Source organism: Leucoraja erinacea, chromosome 14, assembly GCF_028641065.1.
Source record: "Leucoraja erinacea ecotype New England chromosome 14, Leri_hhj_1, whole genome shotgun sequence".
NCBI lineage: Eukaryota > Metazoa > Chordata > Chondrichthyes > Rajiformes > Rajidae > Leucoraja > Leucoraja erinaceus.
The window spans coordinates 25,896,392-25,912,873 of NC_073390.1; the positions used below are offsets into that span (position 1 = coordinate 25,896,392).

At 44.0% G+C, this 16,482-nt stretch overlaps 2 protein-coding genes across 13 annotated transcripts in view; one reads left to right on the forward strand and one right to left on the reverse strand.

The window, feature by feature from the left end:
- The window catches only part of cep63 (centrosomal protein 63), a 45,242-nt gene extending 39,967 nt beyond the window's left edge, over positions 1 to 5,275 (forward strand). For all 8 annotated transcript variants that reach the window (XM_055645908.1, XM_055645909.1, XM_055645902.1 and 5 more), the window contains 2 exons: positions 1,328 to 1,661; positions 4,336 to 5,275. In XM_055645908.1, the coding sequence (XP_055501883.1) occupies positions 1,328 to 1,661; positions 4,336 to 4,485 (484 nt within the window). In that variant the 3' untranslated portion in view covers positions 4,486 to 5,275. The remainder of the gene's footprint in view (positions 1 to 1,327; positions 1,662 to 4,335) is intronic.
- Positions 5,276 to 7,055: 1,780 nt separating this feature from the next.
- ky (kyphoscoliosis peptidase) overlaps positions 7,056 to 16,482 on the reverse strand; it is a 152,228-nt gene continuing 142,801 nt past the window's right edge. For all 5 annotated transcript variants that reach the window (XM_055645897.1, XM_055645901.1, XM_055645900.1 and 2 more), the window contains 3 exons: positions 16,044 to 16,232; positions 14,894 to 15,084; positions 7,056 to 12,129 (listed from right to left, as the gene is read on the reverse strand). In XM_055645897.1, the coding sequence (XP_055501872.1) occupies positions 11,219 to 12,129; positions 14,894 to 15,084; positions 16,044 to 16,232 (1,291 nt within the window). In that variant the 3' untranslated portion in view covers positions 7,056 to 11,218. The remainder of the gene's footprint in view (positions 12,130 to 14,893; positions 15,085 to 16,043; positions 16,233 to 16,482) is intronic.

Here is a 16,482-nt window from a genome sequence, read left to right on the forward strand (position 1 = left end):
ATTTAGCCTTTGTTATATTTTATGATTCCAGCTGTTTCTTCTCATTACATGGAGTTGCTGAAACAGGCAGAAGTACTTCTGGTTGAACATGGTTGCCAATGGTTCAGCCTTTAGCACTGACATGCAGGGCCCTTCTATCATCGAGGATGGGCATGATCTTGGAGTCTCCTCCTGCTTTTAGCACCTAACTAAATGTGGCAGCACTGTACAGCTTTGATTTGATGTGCTGGTTCAGAGGTCACTTAAGTCTTATCTATTGCATGATGTATTTACTGTTTAGCACCTTTATGTGTATCAGACTGGCACATCATACATGGTGCTGCTTTCAGCACATCCCTCTGCCCTCCTCATTGGACTCAACACTCAGTTTAGAGATGCCAGCTGGTCGTAGAGAGGTTGTAGGGTGTAGCACAGATAGAGTTTGCTGCCTTACAGCGCCAGAGACCGAGGTTCGATTCTGACTATGGGTGCTGTCTGTACGGAGTTTGCACATGCTCCAGTTTCCTCCCACATTCCAAAGAAGTGCAGGTTTGTAGGTTTATATACGTCTGAAAATAGTCCCTGGTGTGTAAGGGTGATCGCTGGTTGGCACGGACTCAGTGGGCTGAAGGACCTGTTTCCATGCAGTATCCCTAAACTTAACTAAACTAAATCCCTGGGCTAAGGAGAGCTGAGCAGCTAAACAAAGAGAAGGAGAGATGGCCACCTGTGTCATAAACATAGAGAGGTGGTATGAGGCACTATAGGTTCCAGCTAGTTTACCAAATGTAGAGCAGGCAGTGTAGTCCCCAACAATGGCTGCACTTGCTGCTCCGGCCAGCCTGCGTCCAAACCTCGAATTACAGCATCAGCAGCTGCACTTGCCCAGCACCAATCCTCCTGGCAGATGTGAAAAGTGTCTTGGTGCTTCACCCATACTCAACCATACATCATGAGGCCACTTCAACCATTACACTGCTGCAGGAGTAGTGGAAGGTGAAGCTCTCAACCAGCTTCCTGGTAATTCTCTATACATAATACTGTAACAACCTTTTTTAGCACTGATTCCACTGGTGTTTTTGTTCATGGCAATATACTCCGTGCTGTGAAGTACCATTGTTGTAGTTTTGTTACAACCAAGTGACTTCTTGAGGCAGATGAACATGGGATAGGATGACAGATATATATTTTTATTTAATAACCTGACCAAATTTGTTTGGAAAAGAAGATATGGAGTTGTTGACTGACTCCGACAGTGGCCATGGAAAAATTCATGCTTTTCAATTTTCAGCACATAAACTCTTCCCTGTATGAATTCAAGCCTGTAAATTCTTGTTAACTTTTGCAGGCGAGTGGGAGAGCTCCAGCTTAAACATAAGGAGGAGTTGCAGGAACTTCAGAACCAACTCGTGGAGATGACTGCGAAATCCCAAGATGTCAAGAGGCCAAAACAGAGTGCGCATCCACTATCCAAGTCTGACTCTAGCAACTTAACAGACTGCTCAGGCCAGGCTGGGGAGAGTGACTATAGTGACGCTCAGCAAAGGGATTCGCCGTCTGAATATCTTCAAGCTATCACGTCATACGTCACCTTGCATGCAGATAAGAATGAAGCAGATTTTTCTGACAGTGCATCGATGCAGTCTCTCCGTTCACTTCATAATGATCAACTTCTGCCTCTGGTATGCTGATTTAGTTGTACTTTTCTCAGTATAAAACATTCAGATTCAGAGTGATAAAAATAAATGTTCATATTCAGGAATTATATACACCTGTTAATATAATTATGAGCTTTGACTGCAACCTAATTCTGTTGACTAGATGATAAACATTGTCAGAAAAAGCAAGTGAAGTTGAGGAAAATGTGCCCCCCAAAACTTATGATCTGCAATGCTTTGCCTGAAAGCAGATTTTATAAAACCATTTCCATGTACAAAGAGTCACAAAGAAAGAACATGAGTTGCTCAAACACATTACCTCACTGGCTTGATACTGCTTGGCCCATTCCAGTTGAGATAATATCGGATAAACCCAGTTACTAGAGAATTAATTAAAAAATCAGTTTAAGTTTTCCTAGGTTACATTAATCCTGTCTTGAATGAAATACCTTGCAATTCACATCAACTGGATCAAGATGTAGAATGGGTCACATTTTAATTGCTTGATCTGAGGTCAGCAATATCTTAGTTATTCAACTTTTAGTGCGAATAACTTGGTTTCTGATTTTAATATAACGTGCTGTATCTGTTATATCAGTGTTGACTAGGGCCATAGAATCATAGAAATGTACAAGACTTGACGACTTTAGTAAGTTTTCAGGTGACACCAAGATTGCTGGGGTTTCAGACCGTGAGGAAGGCTGTCAAAGTATATGGTATGTAAATGGCAGACATAGGTGGGGCCCGTGCAAGTGCTCATAGCTACACCTTTAACTTGGAGAAAGTGAGAGAGAGAGAATTGTTGAGGGTGAGGACAAGTTCTGCCAGGTGGAAGTGACATTAGAGGGAAATTGATTGGGGGTCTGTTCATGGAAGGACCGGAGGGTCTTGAGACCTTCCTGGGGGATAGAGGGGAAGGTTATTGAAGAGCTGAAGGGCTTTGAGGTGAATTGGATGTAGGGCAGAAGGGACTGGATAAGGAAGGATAGAATGGAATTAAGATATTTGGAGATAGGTTTTGCGGGGCAAGAGCAGGCAGAAACAATGGGTCTGCCAGGGCACGGCTGGATTTTGGGAAGGAGGTAGAAGCATTTTATTCTGAGGCAATGCACTCTGGGCTTGGACTCTCCCACTACTCATCCGCCCCACAGCTACTCTATTACTCTATCTAAGCCTTTTATTATTCGGTAGGTTTCAGAGATCCCCCCTCACTCTTCTAAACTTCAGCGAATACAGGCCCAGAGCCTATATACGTTAAACCAATACGTTAAACCTGGGATCATTCTCATAAACCTCCTGTGGACCTTCTCCAACGCCAACACATCCTTCCTCAGATTTGGGGCCTAAAGCTGCTCACAATATTCCAAATGAGGCACCTGACCTGTGTCTTAAACAGCCCCAGCATTACTCGTATATTCTAGTCCTCTCAAAATGAAGGCTAACATTGCATTTGCCTTGCAGATCATTGTAAAAGATTCATTTCAGATGATAACACTGCTGTGAGTTATACCGCAATATTTACTGTGGTCGATTCTGGAAATTGGTTCAGCTTCCCTCTGAAGCTTTGCAGTGGGTTATATGATCCAACGACTAATACCTGCTGTCACAGACCCTCTGGCACCAAACCTTACCTTTACATAACATATACATTTCCCTTCAGTTCTGCCTCATGTTTCTGAATCACTGTAATGGAATACTAACAGGTTTCAAGGATTCAGATCAATGATGGAGGAAAAACATTCAGACAATATAAAATTTAAAGCACAAACATATTAAAGCAATAACCAAGCAATGAGAAAATAGCAATAGTATAAAAATACAAACTTCAGTTAAAGCAACAATAAAAACACAAATACAATACAATATAAATAGCAGTGCAAAACGGCAAACAACTACTGAGTCTCACATGTCCTTCAGCCTGAAAGCTGTAACTTCTGTTTAAAAGCTTGGATTCAAGATCTTTGGAAGAACTAGAGATAGACATAAAATGCTAGCGGGTCAGGCAGCATCTCTGGAGAGAAAAAATGGGTGACGTTTCAGGTCAAGAGCCTTCTTCAGAAGAGCCAGTGTTCCCTGGTGCCGCTCCAAAAGCTTGGTCAAGGAACAAAAGTATGTTTTAAAACTAGCTATCCTCCTTAGTGTCAAAAACAAGAGTTATTTGTTCTATCAGGGGCCAATGTCTCTGAAAAAGTAAAAGTTAATCTTAGTGACCTTGTCATTTACTGGTTCTTCTAAATTAGGCCAAGCTTTTTCCCAAATATCTCATTGCTTTTCTAAGCCAGTCTGCTTTTGATTGACAGGCAGTACTGATGATATAGCTGAAAAGCATGCATATTGCTGTTAGCTGGGAAGAAGTCCTTAGATTACAATTGCATAATCTGTCCATACACAGTTTTTGAATACATTTATGACTCCTGCAGTTAACATTTCCCAAATGCATGCTTTACTTGAATAACTTTCCAAGACTACATTTCTGTAAACTGGTGGTTCTCCTTGAACCATCTTGTCCCATCATTCCAGAAGTAGAAAGGTGTATCTCCATTAGGGCATTTGCTTTTGCAGGAGAAGAACAGATTTTGATGTAAACGCCTTCCACTGTTAAGGGTTTCAATTAGTGGTTGTGTACACATGAATAAAATTAATCCAAATTGCCTCTGATTTGCCTACCTTAGTGAAACCTCTTTTGCTCTTATTTCAGAGCCCAGCCATTGAATCTCCCAACACATCGATAGCAGCCAAGTTTCTTGAAGAGGAGGATAAAAGGTCACAACGACTCTTAAAACAACTGGACATGCATATTGATGAGCTCAAAATAGAAAGTGAAAGAACTGTTGACAAATTTGTGTGATCTGCTGACCAAAGGACAGCTTACATGCTACATACAATGGAAATTGCTTGGTATGATAACGGGTAACTTGGAGCTATTGTGTAGATTGCTGTGCCTCCTTGATTGGCCCATTTGTTTCCTTGCACTAAACCTCCTATATTAGAGTTTAAATTTGCCATCATTGTCCATGTCCTGGTTTCATATGGTTGCTTTTTGTTTTCTCTACCCAAAATTATACCAGAAAGGTGAGACTAGCTTTCAGGTGCAAGTGTACATTTGGAGATGGGCTTCAAACTCCCTCTGCAGTTTCCTAAATCCATGCCTAAATGTATCCATTTACAGGGAATTGTGCAAAACCAAGGGGTTCATCTTTGAACTGTCAAAGCTGCAAGCCATAATTGTGGAAGTATTTTATGACCACAGCACTGAGCATAGGATGATGATATCTTGTTATGTAAACCGGAAAATCCAAACTGCAAGGGAAATTTGCGAATGTTTTGTGTCTAAAATCATGGTGCAATTTATTTGCTACATTGTTGTGCATTGATGAATGAAGATGTCCAGGCCCTTCTGCTAGTGTCCTTTGATGCAAGTAAAGGAAGGAGATAGTGGTCTGTACTTTATATTGCCTTTAGATCGTTTTATCTATTGCCTGTCTCAGGGCTCACTCAGTCATGTTAAATATTTTCACAGAATCAGTATTGTACATCAAAGGTATTGATGCAGTTGGATTTCACTAGAAACTAATGCAAATGTGTTTTTATTTATTTACATAAGATTTATCAATAAATTTAATATAGAATTGAAGAAACATTTATCCTACTTGTTTGGTAAGGGACAGCACGTTTACACTAATATAATGTTCATACGCTGTGTGATTGATATTTGAATAGTTCTAAACTTCTCACCTTGCCAAGTATGGTACAATAGGTGCAGGAGCAGGCCATTCGGCCCTTCGAGCCAGCACCGCCATTCAATGTGATCATGGCTGATCATCCCCGATCAATACCCCGTTCCTGCCTTCTCCCCATATTCCCTTACTCCGCTATTTTTGAGAGCCCTATCTAGCTCTCTTGAAGGCATCCAGAGAACCTGCCTCCACTGCCCTCTGAGGCAGAGAATTCCACAGACTCACCACTCTCTGTGAGAAAAAGTGTTTCCTCGCCTCCGTTCTAAATGGCTTACTCCTTATTCTTAAACTGTGGCCCCTGGTTCTGGACTCCCCCAACATCGGGTACAGTGGAGCACTGGTCGGTACTGCTATCTTACAGCTCCTGAACCCCATATTTTATCTCGACCTTGGGTGCTGTCTTCAGACACAAGGAACAGCAGATGCTGGAACTGAGCAAGATATGGTCTGAAGAACAATCCCGACCCGAAACTTCACCTATCCAGGTTCTCCAGAGATGCGGACTGACCCGCTGAGTTACTCCCGCACTTTGCCTTTTTGTTCAAGAGAGTGCAGATGCTGGGATCAAGCAAAACATAGTGCTGGAGTGCTAGAAACGGGCATGGTTAAATAAGGGTCCTGACCCAAACAACGTCCCTGTATTTTCCTCCCCAGATGCTGCTTGAACTGCGAGTTCTTCCGTCGCTTTAAACTGCTGGAGGAACTCGGCAAGTGAGAAGCATCTTTGGGGGATGGTTGGGGATGAGACATTGTCTACTTTTCAGAATGTCAACTCTGATTCCTTTTTCTTTGCTGCCTTTGTAAAGTTAGGGTATTTTCGTTGTGACCATATGATTTTCCTCCTGGTAACTTTGTTACCTCCTGTATGACAAAGTGAATTGGCCTCCGTAAATAGTCCTTGTGGGTGGCAGGTGAATTGGAAGACAGGAGGGAGTTGACAGTGAATGGGAATGAGAGAGAAGTAAAATGGGGATTAATGCAGGATTGGAGTATGATCTGTGTGGATGTGGTGGGATAAATGGACCAGTTCCATTCTGTATTACTGCAACAGTATAAAATGACAATATTTTAATTTTGCTGATCGCATTATATTCTATTTGCTGACAATTGCACAGACATGTTCACAGGTATTTTCTCCAGATAGGAATCTAACCTTGGATCAGTCGTGAGAGATCTGCATCTGCTCAATTAGAAATCTCTAACTAGCCTTGAGATGATGATGAGCAGCTGCCTTGAAAAAACCAGACTCATGATCGTTTTTGTATTTGTTTGATATAAATGATTTTTTTCTAATGCCATCATTTATAATTAATTCCTTAATTGCCTTGTGGTTTTGGTGGTGATCTGTGCTCCTGAACTGCGGCAGTCGCTCTGGTGAAAGTCATTCCACACTGGTTTAGTTTTTAGTTTTAGACATAATGTGGAAACAGGCCCTTCAGCCACTGAAATGAAATGAAATGAATGATTCAATTTATTGTCATTGTCAGTGTACAGTACAGAGACAACGAAATGCATTTTTACCATCTCCCTTGAAAGGGAGACACAGGGCGTCGCGGTGTGCCCGCGCCTGCCTTCCATTACAGGCAAAGGTTGAAGTGTCTTGCCCAGTTTAGACAGTAGTGCGGGATTTGAACAGGCCCTTCAGCCGAACTCTTACCCATTGTGCTATCTGCCGCACTGAGTCCACAGCAACACATTCGCTAGTTCTACATTATCCCAGTTTCGCTCCTAGACATTAGGGGTAATTTACAGATGTCAAATAAAAGCAGAAGCTCGACCGCTGTGCCATTGTGCAGCCCAGGACAGGAAGTTCCAAGATGTGGAGCCGTCAACGTTCGAGGAACGATGATATATTTACAAGTCAGGGCGGTGTGTGATTTGAAAATAATTTACAAGATTCAAAGAAAGAAGCAGAGGGTGATGGTGGAAAGTTGTTTTCTGGAAATGAGGTCTGTGACTAGTGGTGTGCCAGTGCTGGACCCATTGCTGTTTGTCATCAATATCAATGACATACAAGGCATGATTAGTAAGTTTACAGATGACACTAAAGTGAACGGTATTGTGTATAGTGAAGATAGTTGGGCTGAGGAATAGTTGATGGAGTTTAAGACAGAGAAATGTGGGGTGCTGCATTTTGGGAAGTCAAACCAGGGCAGGATCTACACAGTGAATGGCAGGGCTCTGCGGAGTGTTGTGGAACAGAGATTTACGAGTGCAGGTACATAGTCAGGGCATCACAGGTAGATAGGGTGGTCAATATAACTTTCGGCGCATTGGCGTTCATCAGTCAAAGTATTGAGTGATGTTGGGAAATCATGCTACGTTGTAGAAGACGTTAGTGAGGCAACTGTGTTCACTTTTGCTCACCCTGTTATAGGAAAGATATTAAGCTGGAAAGGGTGCAGAGAATATTTACAAGGATATTGCCAGGACTCAAGGGCCTTAGCTATAGGGAGAGGTTGAGGAAATTCAGAGTGTCTCCGAGGATCCTCCAGTGCTTCTACTCAGCGGCTGTGGAAAGCAACTTGTCCAGAAATATTACAATCTGGTTTGGGAATTGCTCTGCCCAGGACAAGAAGGCTCTGCAGAGAGTAGTGCGTTTGGCCGAACGCATTTTTGGGAACTTCACTCGCCCCCCTGCAGGAACTATACATCAGGAGGTGCAACTCCAGAGCCAATAAAATCATGGGAGATCCCTTCCACCCCTGCAACAGACTGTTCCAGCTGCTACGATCAGGCAAACGCCTCCGTTGCCACGCTGTGAGAACGGAGAGGTTGAGAAGGAGTTTCTTCCCAGAGGCCATTAGGACTGTAAACTCCTATCTCACCAGGGACTAACTTTTACTGTATCACTCTACTGCTTTTTTTTAAAATTGCCGTTTTTTTCCCTCCGCCCACAATATTTAATATGTAAAGAATATGTGATTCTGTTTGGTTGTTTGTTTGTTTGTCATTTTGCACAAAGTCCGCGAGCATTGCCACTTTTCATTTCACTGCTCATCTCGTATGCGTATGTGACGAATAAACTTGACTTGACTTGAATTAAGCAGGCCAGGACTTGGAGTGGAGGAAAATGATGGTTGATTTTATAAAGGTGTATAATTTGCAAAAAGATGACACAAAGCTGAGTGGCAGTGTGAACTGTGAGGAGGATGCTATCAGAATGCAGGGTGACTTGGACAGGTTGGGGGAGTGGGCAGATGCATGGCAGATTAAGTTTAATGTGGATAAATGTGAGGTTATCCACTTTGGTATCAAAAACAGGAAGGCAGGTTACTATCTAAATGGCGTCAAGTTGGGAAAAGGGGAAGTACAATGGGATCTGGGGGTCCTTGTTCATCAGTCTATGAAAATAAGCATGCAGGTACAGCAGGCAGTGAAGAAAGCGAATGGCGTGTTGGCCTTTATAACAAGAGGAGTCGAGTATAGGAGCAAAGATGTCCTTCTGCAGAACACCTCTGTCAATGGATCACCAACTTCCTGACAGACAGGAAGCAGCATGTGAGGCTGGGAAAGCACATCTCGGACCCGCAGACCCTCAGCATAGGAGCACCGCAAGGCTGGATACTCACCCCTCTCCTTTACTCTCTCTACACCAACGACTGCTCTGTCAAGCTTCTCAAATTTGCGGACGACACAACCCTGATTGGGCTGATCCAGGATGGGGAGGAATCTGTCTACAGACAGGAAGTGACGCAGCTGGCATCCTGGTGCCTTTGTAACAGCCTGAAGCTCAATGCTCTTAAGACAATTGAATTGATAGTAGACTTTAAGAGAGCTCCCCCTCCCCTCGCCCCCACCTACCATCAACAACACCACAGTCACAACTGTGGAGTCTTTTAAGTTCCTTGGAACCATCATCTCCAAGGACCTCAAATGGGAGGCCACCATCGACTCCACAGTCAAAGAGGCCGAACGGAGGATGTACATCCTGTGGCAGCTGAGGAAACACAATCTGCCACAAGCAATGATGGTCCAATTCTACACGGCTATCGTAGAGTCTGTCCTCACCTTCTCCATCATGGTCTGGTTTGGCTCAACCACCAAGCACGGCACCCAGAGGCTGCCGCGAATCGTTCAATCAGTTGAGAAGGTTATTGGCTGCAACCTTCCCCCCCCCCATTGACGAACTGTACACTGCAAGGGCCAGAAAGTGAGCAGGTAAGATCATCTCTGACCCCTCTCACCCTGGCCACAAACTCTTTGAAGCACTTCCCTCTGGAAGGCGACTCCGGACTGTCAAAGCTGCCTCAGCCAGACATAAAAACAGCTTTTTTCCACGTGCAATAGCTCTACTCAATAACCAAAAGTCTGTAGCCTGTAGTGGGATTTTATTTCATTCACATGTTTAAACTATAATGTTTTATTCTTAATGGTTTATGTTTTTTTCTTAATGGTTTACTGTATGTCGTGTTGTTACTTGCGAACGGAGCACCAAGGCAAATTCCTTGTATGTGTACATACTTGGCCAATAAACATATTCATTCACTCATTCATTCAGAGTAGGCAGTCGGAACCTTTTTTCCCAGGATTGAAATATCATATACTATAGCTCCATAGAGTCCATAGTTTTAAAGTGATTTTACACAGAGGGTGTTAAGTGCCTGCAACTTGCACCTAGAGTGGTGGTGGAGGCAGATACAACAGTGACACTTAAGAGACTTAGATAGGCACGGATATGCAGGGAATGGAAGGATATGGATTATGTGCAAGCAGTTAAGAGTTGGTTTTGGCATCATGTTCGGCACAGATGTCGTGGGCCAAAGGGCCTGTTTCAGTACTGTGCTGTTCCATGTTTTGTCACAGCTCAAGGCATGCATTTGTTGCACGTGGAGTTGTTTCAGAAACCTGATTACCTCTCTATTCCTCCCTCTGTGCACTGTCTTTATCATTTCTCTGACTACACCATCCTTCCCCTTGTTCACTGTTCCCATCCTTTCCTCTGACCCGTACCTTACCCCTCCTTCTAACCATACCTCCATCCCTCCCTCTGATACCCCCCAATCCAGCGTTGCCCTTCCATAATATCCCTGCCTCCACATTTCTACTCCAGTTCTCTCGATTGAAGTTTCATTGTGTTCTCTATGCAACAAAGCTCAACCCTTGCAGGCCCGAGCTGACTGTCCAGTGTACTATCCCTCTCCCTCACCGTCCCTCTTGCATCAACTTTCCTGTTGCCCCATCGTCCTCACTCACCCTCCTGTTCTTCTGATCCCCTCAGTGTCTCTCTCCGCCCCCCCACCGTTGCATCGCTCTCCTGTTTCCCCCTCTGACGGCCCTTCGTGTTCACACAGTCCCTGCGCTGTCAGATCGCGGCCCAGTCCACTCTGTGGCCTCGCTCCTCCCAGCTCTCGTCTCCTTCAATCTGACAGCCCACGTTCACTCTGGTCCAGGCCCCCTGTATGGCCCGGACCTCTACCTGCTTATGATGCCCCCTCATTGGACACCGGCTCAGTATTTCCTCATGTAGCACTCTGAACACTAAGCCAAGCGCCACACTTTAATGAAACGGCACAGTTCATTACGGTTCCCCACAGTACGGCATTAAAAACATGTCAAAAGTAATTTATTCGCTCTTTGGACATGTCTTTGGACATGCTCAAGACATAAAAGGCAAATTTAATTTCTAATTCTTCCTTCATTGAACATCCTGTGAGATCCGGGTATTAAATGAAGAGTTTTAACTTGATCACCTTGTGAAGCCTCAGTCAAGGGAAGCCCACTGCATAAAACATATTCATTACCATAAAACAGAGTTTGAGATGAATTACATGTGTTTTTTTGGTTTTAATTCCGCTCAGCTTCGCTTTTGTTATCCATGGCAGGTTGTAATACGGGGTCAGATTATTTTAAACCTCCCACTTCATACTGAAGGGCAAATGTAAACTTGCTGTCAAACATTTTATCCGAGACGCCCACATTGAGGTGCTTGTTATCTTCCGTGTTGCAAATGCCCTCCCAGTAGCCCTCCTGGGTCATGGTGAGTGGACACGCTCCTTTACCATACACCTGCACATTCCTCACATGGGGGATCTTAAACTTGAATTTGATCAGCTGGTTAGGGGGCAGTGTGCCGGAGAGAGGCTCCACCAGCTCACAGCCGTCTGTCCAGGAGCTGAAGATCTTGGGGAAGCTGGACAAGTGGACATTCTTGTTGGTGCAGGAGATCAGGTATTCGCAAATGTGGTCGTGGGTGGGGCTGCGGCTGTTCTTCTCCTTTGCGAAGATCGCAAAGACATAGAGGCCCGACTGAGGGAGCTGGATCTTAAACTCCACCCAGTTGCCGGACTGAGTCTTGAAGACGTGGCTCTTCATGACCTCGTCTGACAGCCGGACGTCATCACCGGACAGCTTGCTGGCGAAGCTCAGCTCCATGTTCACCATGAACCTGATCGCACACCTGCCGTCCTCACAGTAAATCAAGGGCTCAGGGTGAGATGGCTGCAGAAGCCCCTTGGTCTCTGTAAGCCAGCTGGGACCCATGGGGTTATGAAACGACTTTGGCAGCTTGAAATTTTCATCAATCAAATCGCATCTGACTAGATATGCGCAAATAAAGGAATACGTCTCCTCTTCCGAATCCCAGAGTTTTGCATAGATTTTTAACTTGTGGTTCCCCACCTTCTGCGGCAGAACCTCCAGCTTCATTCCGTACTTGGTCAAGATGATGATAGCGCAGTCCTTCCTGTCGTCGAGATTGTACATGAACAAAGTTGGGGAACGGCCCTCTATGTTGATGATAACTCTTCCGTTCACTGTTAGAGAACAATTACAATCAGTTAAACGTGTCCAATTTGACCAACTTCCTTCTGTTTTTCTGCGGGGGTTTATTCCTGCTTTTCCGCTGAGTTTCGCTAACTCTTCATAAGAAACGCGGTGTACTCGACACCCTCCCATGGTACCCTCTCATCTGTTCCCTTCTACCCACCATCGCTCCCTCTGGTGGTGCAACGATAGAGTCGCTGCCGAGCAGTGCCAGAGATGCGGGTTCGATCCTGACTACGGATGCTGTCTGTACGGAGTCTGTACATTCTCCCCGTGACCTGCGTGGGTTTTACTGCTTGGTAAAATTGTAAATTGTCCCTAGCGTACGTAGAATAGTGTTAATGTGCGGGAATCGCAGGTCGGCGGCCCGAAGGAGTGGAAATCCTCATCTTGGCAATGGATGCAGAGATAATGGACAAATTGAGAGTGAAGAAAGGTTTTGTCTAGATAACTAGAAGCCAACAGCTCTAGACTGGACCATTCTGACCAATTGTTACCCCAGGGCCATCTGGAACCGTTGCCAATCCTGCACTAACCTATCTGTCTCTTGCCTCCTCCTCTGCCAGAGTGAATAACTAGAGACTTAGCACAAACTAGAACAGCACCTCACATTCCACCAGACTATTCCACAACTTTATGGTATGAATACTGAATTCTCCAATTTCAGGTAACCTCGGTCCCCCCTCGGTCCCTTCCTCACTTCTGATGTTCCCAGGTCCTCTCACACACTGCCTTCCCTCTCCCAACCACTCTACTTCTTCATCACCCAGGCATTGTTTCCACTGCCCCCACTATTCCCATCTGTCCATCTTTCTTCCTAATTTAGTTCCATGCTTCACCTTACTTTCCAGTCAGATTCCATTATCTGCAGTCCTTTGTCTCCACTTAGCAACTCTCAGCCTGTCACTATATCTGTCCTTCCCTCAAACCCCTCTCCTCTTTCAGTCCAAACAAAAGTCCCGACCTGAAACTTCATCTGCCCATTTCCCCTGATTCAATCTGCTGTCTGACTCGCTCTGTTCCTTCAGCAGATTGTTTGATGCGACATTTAAACCCCAATTTGGATGATTAAAGCTAAAGATCAGGGTTAGATCCTGGAGATTTCCCAGTACCCTTGGTTCAAGGTCATCTTGTCTTGCACCTAACACAAACTTCATGCTGGCATTTCCAATGGAGTTGAGTGAAAAGAAAATGGTTTCTTGGATAAAACACAAACTTGACTCTCTCTTCTCAGCACCATGAAAAATGACATGGCAGTGTTTTAAAGATCTTCCTCAAGTGTCCCTCAGAATAATTATGCCTCTATTAACATCGCTTTGATTATCTGGCCATTAATTTCATCTCTGCTTCTGGTATCTAGCTGTGTGTAAACTGGCAGGTGTGTTTCCTAAATTATAACATGACTATTCTATTGACTTTGGGAAGTCATGCAGTTGAAATTGGTATAATAGAACAACAGTCTTTTTCTACTCAGACTGTCATTCAATTGATGTATTGGTAAGCTGCATTTGTATAACATGCGGTCTGGTATTTCCTAGAAATGGACATTGAAATAGTAACATAGTTCATGGGCTACTCCCCAAGCTTCCTCAATCGTTTCTGTTAATTCGGCAAACCTTTCATGAAGATCTTGTGCACTCCCAGCCCCTCAAGCAACTCACAGCAAACTTCTTCAATTGGTCCTATTGTAAATAGGCTAAACCCTTATGCTCCAATTCTTGGTGAGACAGAATACAAATTTGTATTTCTGATGAATTGAATGACCTTCTGGCACAATTGTGCCATATTGTGATGTGTTTGTAAATGCCATTGATGCTGATTTTGTCTTCTGCTGATTCACAGAACTTCTACACATATCTCTGTCTTCCCATCCGAATCCCTTTGTTTTTCTCTCAATTCCCTCATGCTTGAATAAGTACATTCTTATGCTCTCCCATGTACATTCTACCAGCCCCCTGTCTCCCTGTCAACGTGTAACATCTTGTATCTCTATTCTGTGTATCTGAGTATTTTTATCTCTGTGACCCATTGCCTCTAATCCCATATCTTTTTTGTGTCTCTCTGTCTCTTTTTACCTGTCCCTGTCTCTGTGTCAGAGTAATATAGCATGTAAAACAGACCCTTCGACCTGCCTCGTACATGATGCCCATCTAGCTAGTCCCATTTTGTCGCATTTGGCCCATATTTCTTTAAACCTTTCCTACAATGTACCATGAATCCAAAAATATTTTAAGTTATCGTCTACCATGGTCTCTGTGTCTTTATGGCTCACTCTCTTTATTTCTCTGTCTCGTTTCATCTATCTCAGCATCCTTGATTCTTTGTCTATGCCACACTGTCTCTGTGTCTCTTTGATTCCTCATCTATCTGTCTCTGTGTCAATGTCTCAGTTTCTGTGCATCTGTCTCTATGCCGTACTATCTCTGTTTCACAGTATTTCGCCCTGTGTCTATGTTTATGACTGCTTCTCTTTCTCTGTACCTCTGTATCTGTGCCTCTGTTGTTGTGTATCTCTGTCCCTGTTGTCTGTGTTGCTCTGTCTCTGTGTCTATGTGTCTGTCTCTGCACCTCTCTGTCTGAGAGTCTGTCTCTCTATTTTCTGTGTCTCTGTCTCTGCATTTCTCTGTATCTGGTCGTTTCTTTTGCACCAACTTGGTCTCTCTCACACTATCATTCACTTTTACTTTCTAATGATTTCTTGTCCATATTAAACAATCCTAAAATGTTTAAAGTCATCACATTCTGTCACTGTACCTGTGGATATCACCTGCACGTCTGGGTGGATGTACTTCAGACCCATTTCAAAGAAATCTCCTGTCCTGAACACCATGTTTTCAAATATCTTGAGGGAAATCCTCGGGGAAATCAGCTGCCACTTTTCCTCCATAGGGAAATGATTATTGATGAAGAGTGTCGGATGTGTGAAGAAATAAAACTCAACATACCTGTAATAGAAAGCCAGCATTTCTTAGGCTGATATAAATTAAATCCCAGAGAAGCCTTGCAGAACGGTGCCAGTTAATGTTGCTGTCTGGTGGGTTCAGAATGTCTGTGTGAGATCTTCAAGTCACTTTGTGTGTCCTTTACAAGTGAGGCCACATCTTCCATTAAACAGTTCACCATCACTCTTAAAGGTAAACTAACTATTCTCTCGCACAATTATAAAACAGAAATCTGAGAAACAGCCAGCAGTGCAGGTCAGTTGTGATGTAGTTTTCCAGACCTAGATCAATCTCTCAAACAGGGAGAGTAGCGCGGTATATTTGTAAGTCAACATGTAAATGAGCCACGTGTGTGACGAGATGATCTAACTGGAGTCAGCACCCATTCTAGTTGTTGTTGGTCTTCAGTAGAGACAATAAGTGTGACCTCACCAGCCCTGCCATGCTACACACAAACTATCTACCAGTATAGAGACTACTCACCAGTACACAATCCACCTACCAGTACACACAGACCACCCATCAGTACACAATCCACCTAACAGTACACACAAACCATACACCTGTACACACAGACTATCCACCAGCACACACAGACTACTCGCTAGTACACAGACACCACACATGTAAGCACAGACCACACAGCACAAACAGACCACACACACACACACCAGCACACACACCAGCACACACAGACCACACACCAGTACACAGACCATCTACCTGTACACACAGACCACACACCAGCACACACAGACCACACACCAGTACACACAGACCATCTACCTGTACACACAGACCACACACCAGCACATACAAACCACCTACCAGTGCACCCCAGAGAAAGAAGGGAAACTACAAATATAAGGCCCTGGTGAAACATATAGTATTGTATAATTTGTAATATTGTATGATTTTGTGTTCTGTCAATGTGGAAATGACAAAGGAAGAGCAGGATTTACTTGTGGGTGAACTTAGTGCAGGTCTCATTCACGTGGCCTGCTCCCCAGGTACTGTCCAGAAGGTGCCACTTCCCCTCCAGAAACACGGCATTCCAGGCATGGTCTGAATCCCCTTTGAACTTCTTCCCAACTTCGTAATTATAGCCTTTGGAGTATCCTGCGATTTCAGTACACTGTATATCTGCAAAACTAATTTGTTGGTGGTTAATACACATTTGATCAGCAACCACTTCAAGTTGTGATTAACTTCTGCATTAAAAGCTGTGATCTCTTCCAGTCATATTAATGTCCAAATGAACATGTGCTTGGTTAGGGTAAAGGCACGTGGGATCAGGCACATAAAGGGTGGCAGGCAATGTTGATGGGTGTAGGATTGCAGGAGGGTTATGGATACTGGGGATGGCTCCACAAAGATCCTACAATCATCAAAGACTGTTCA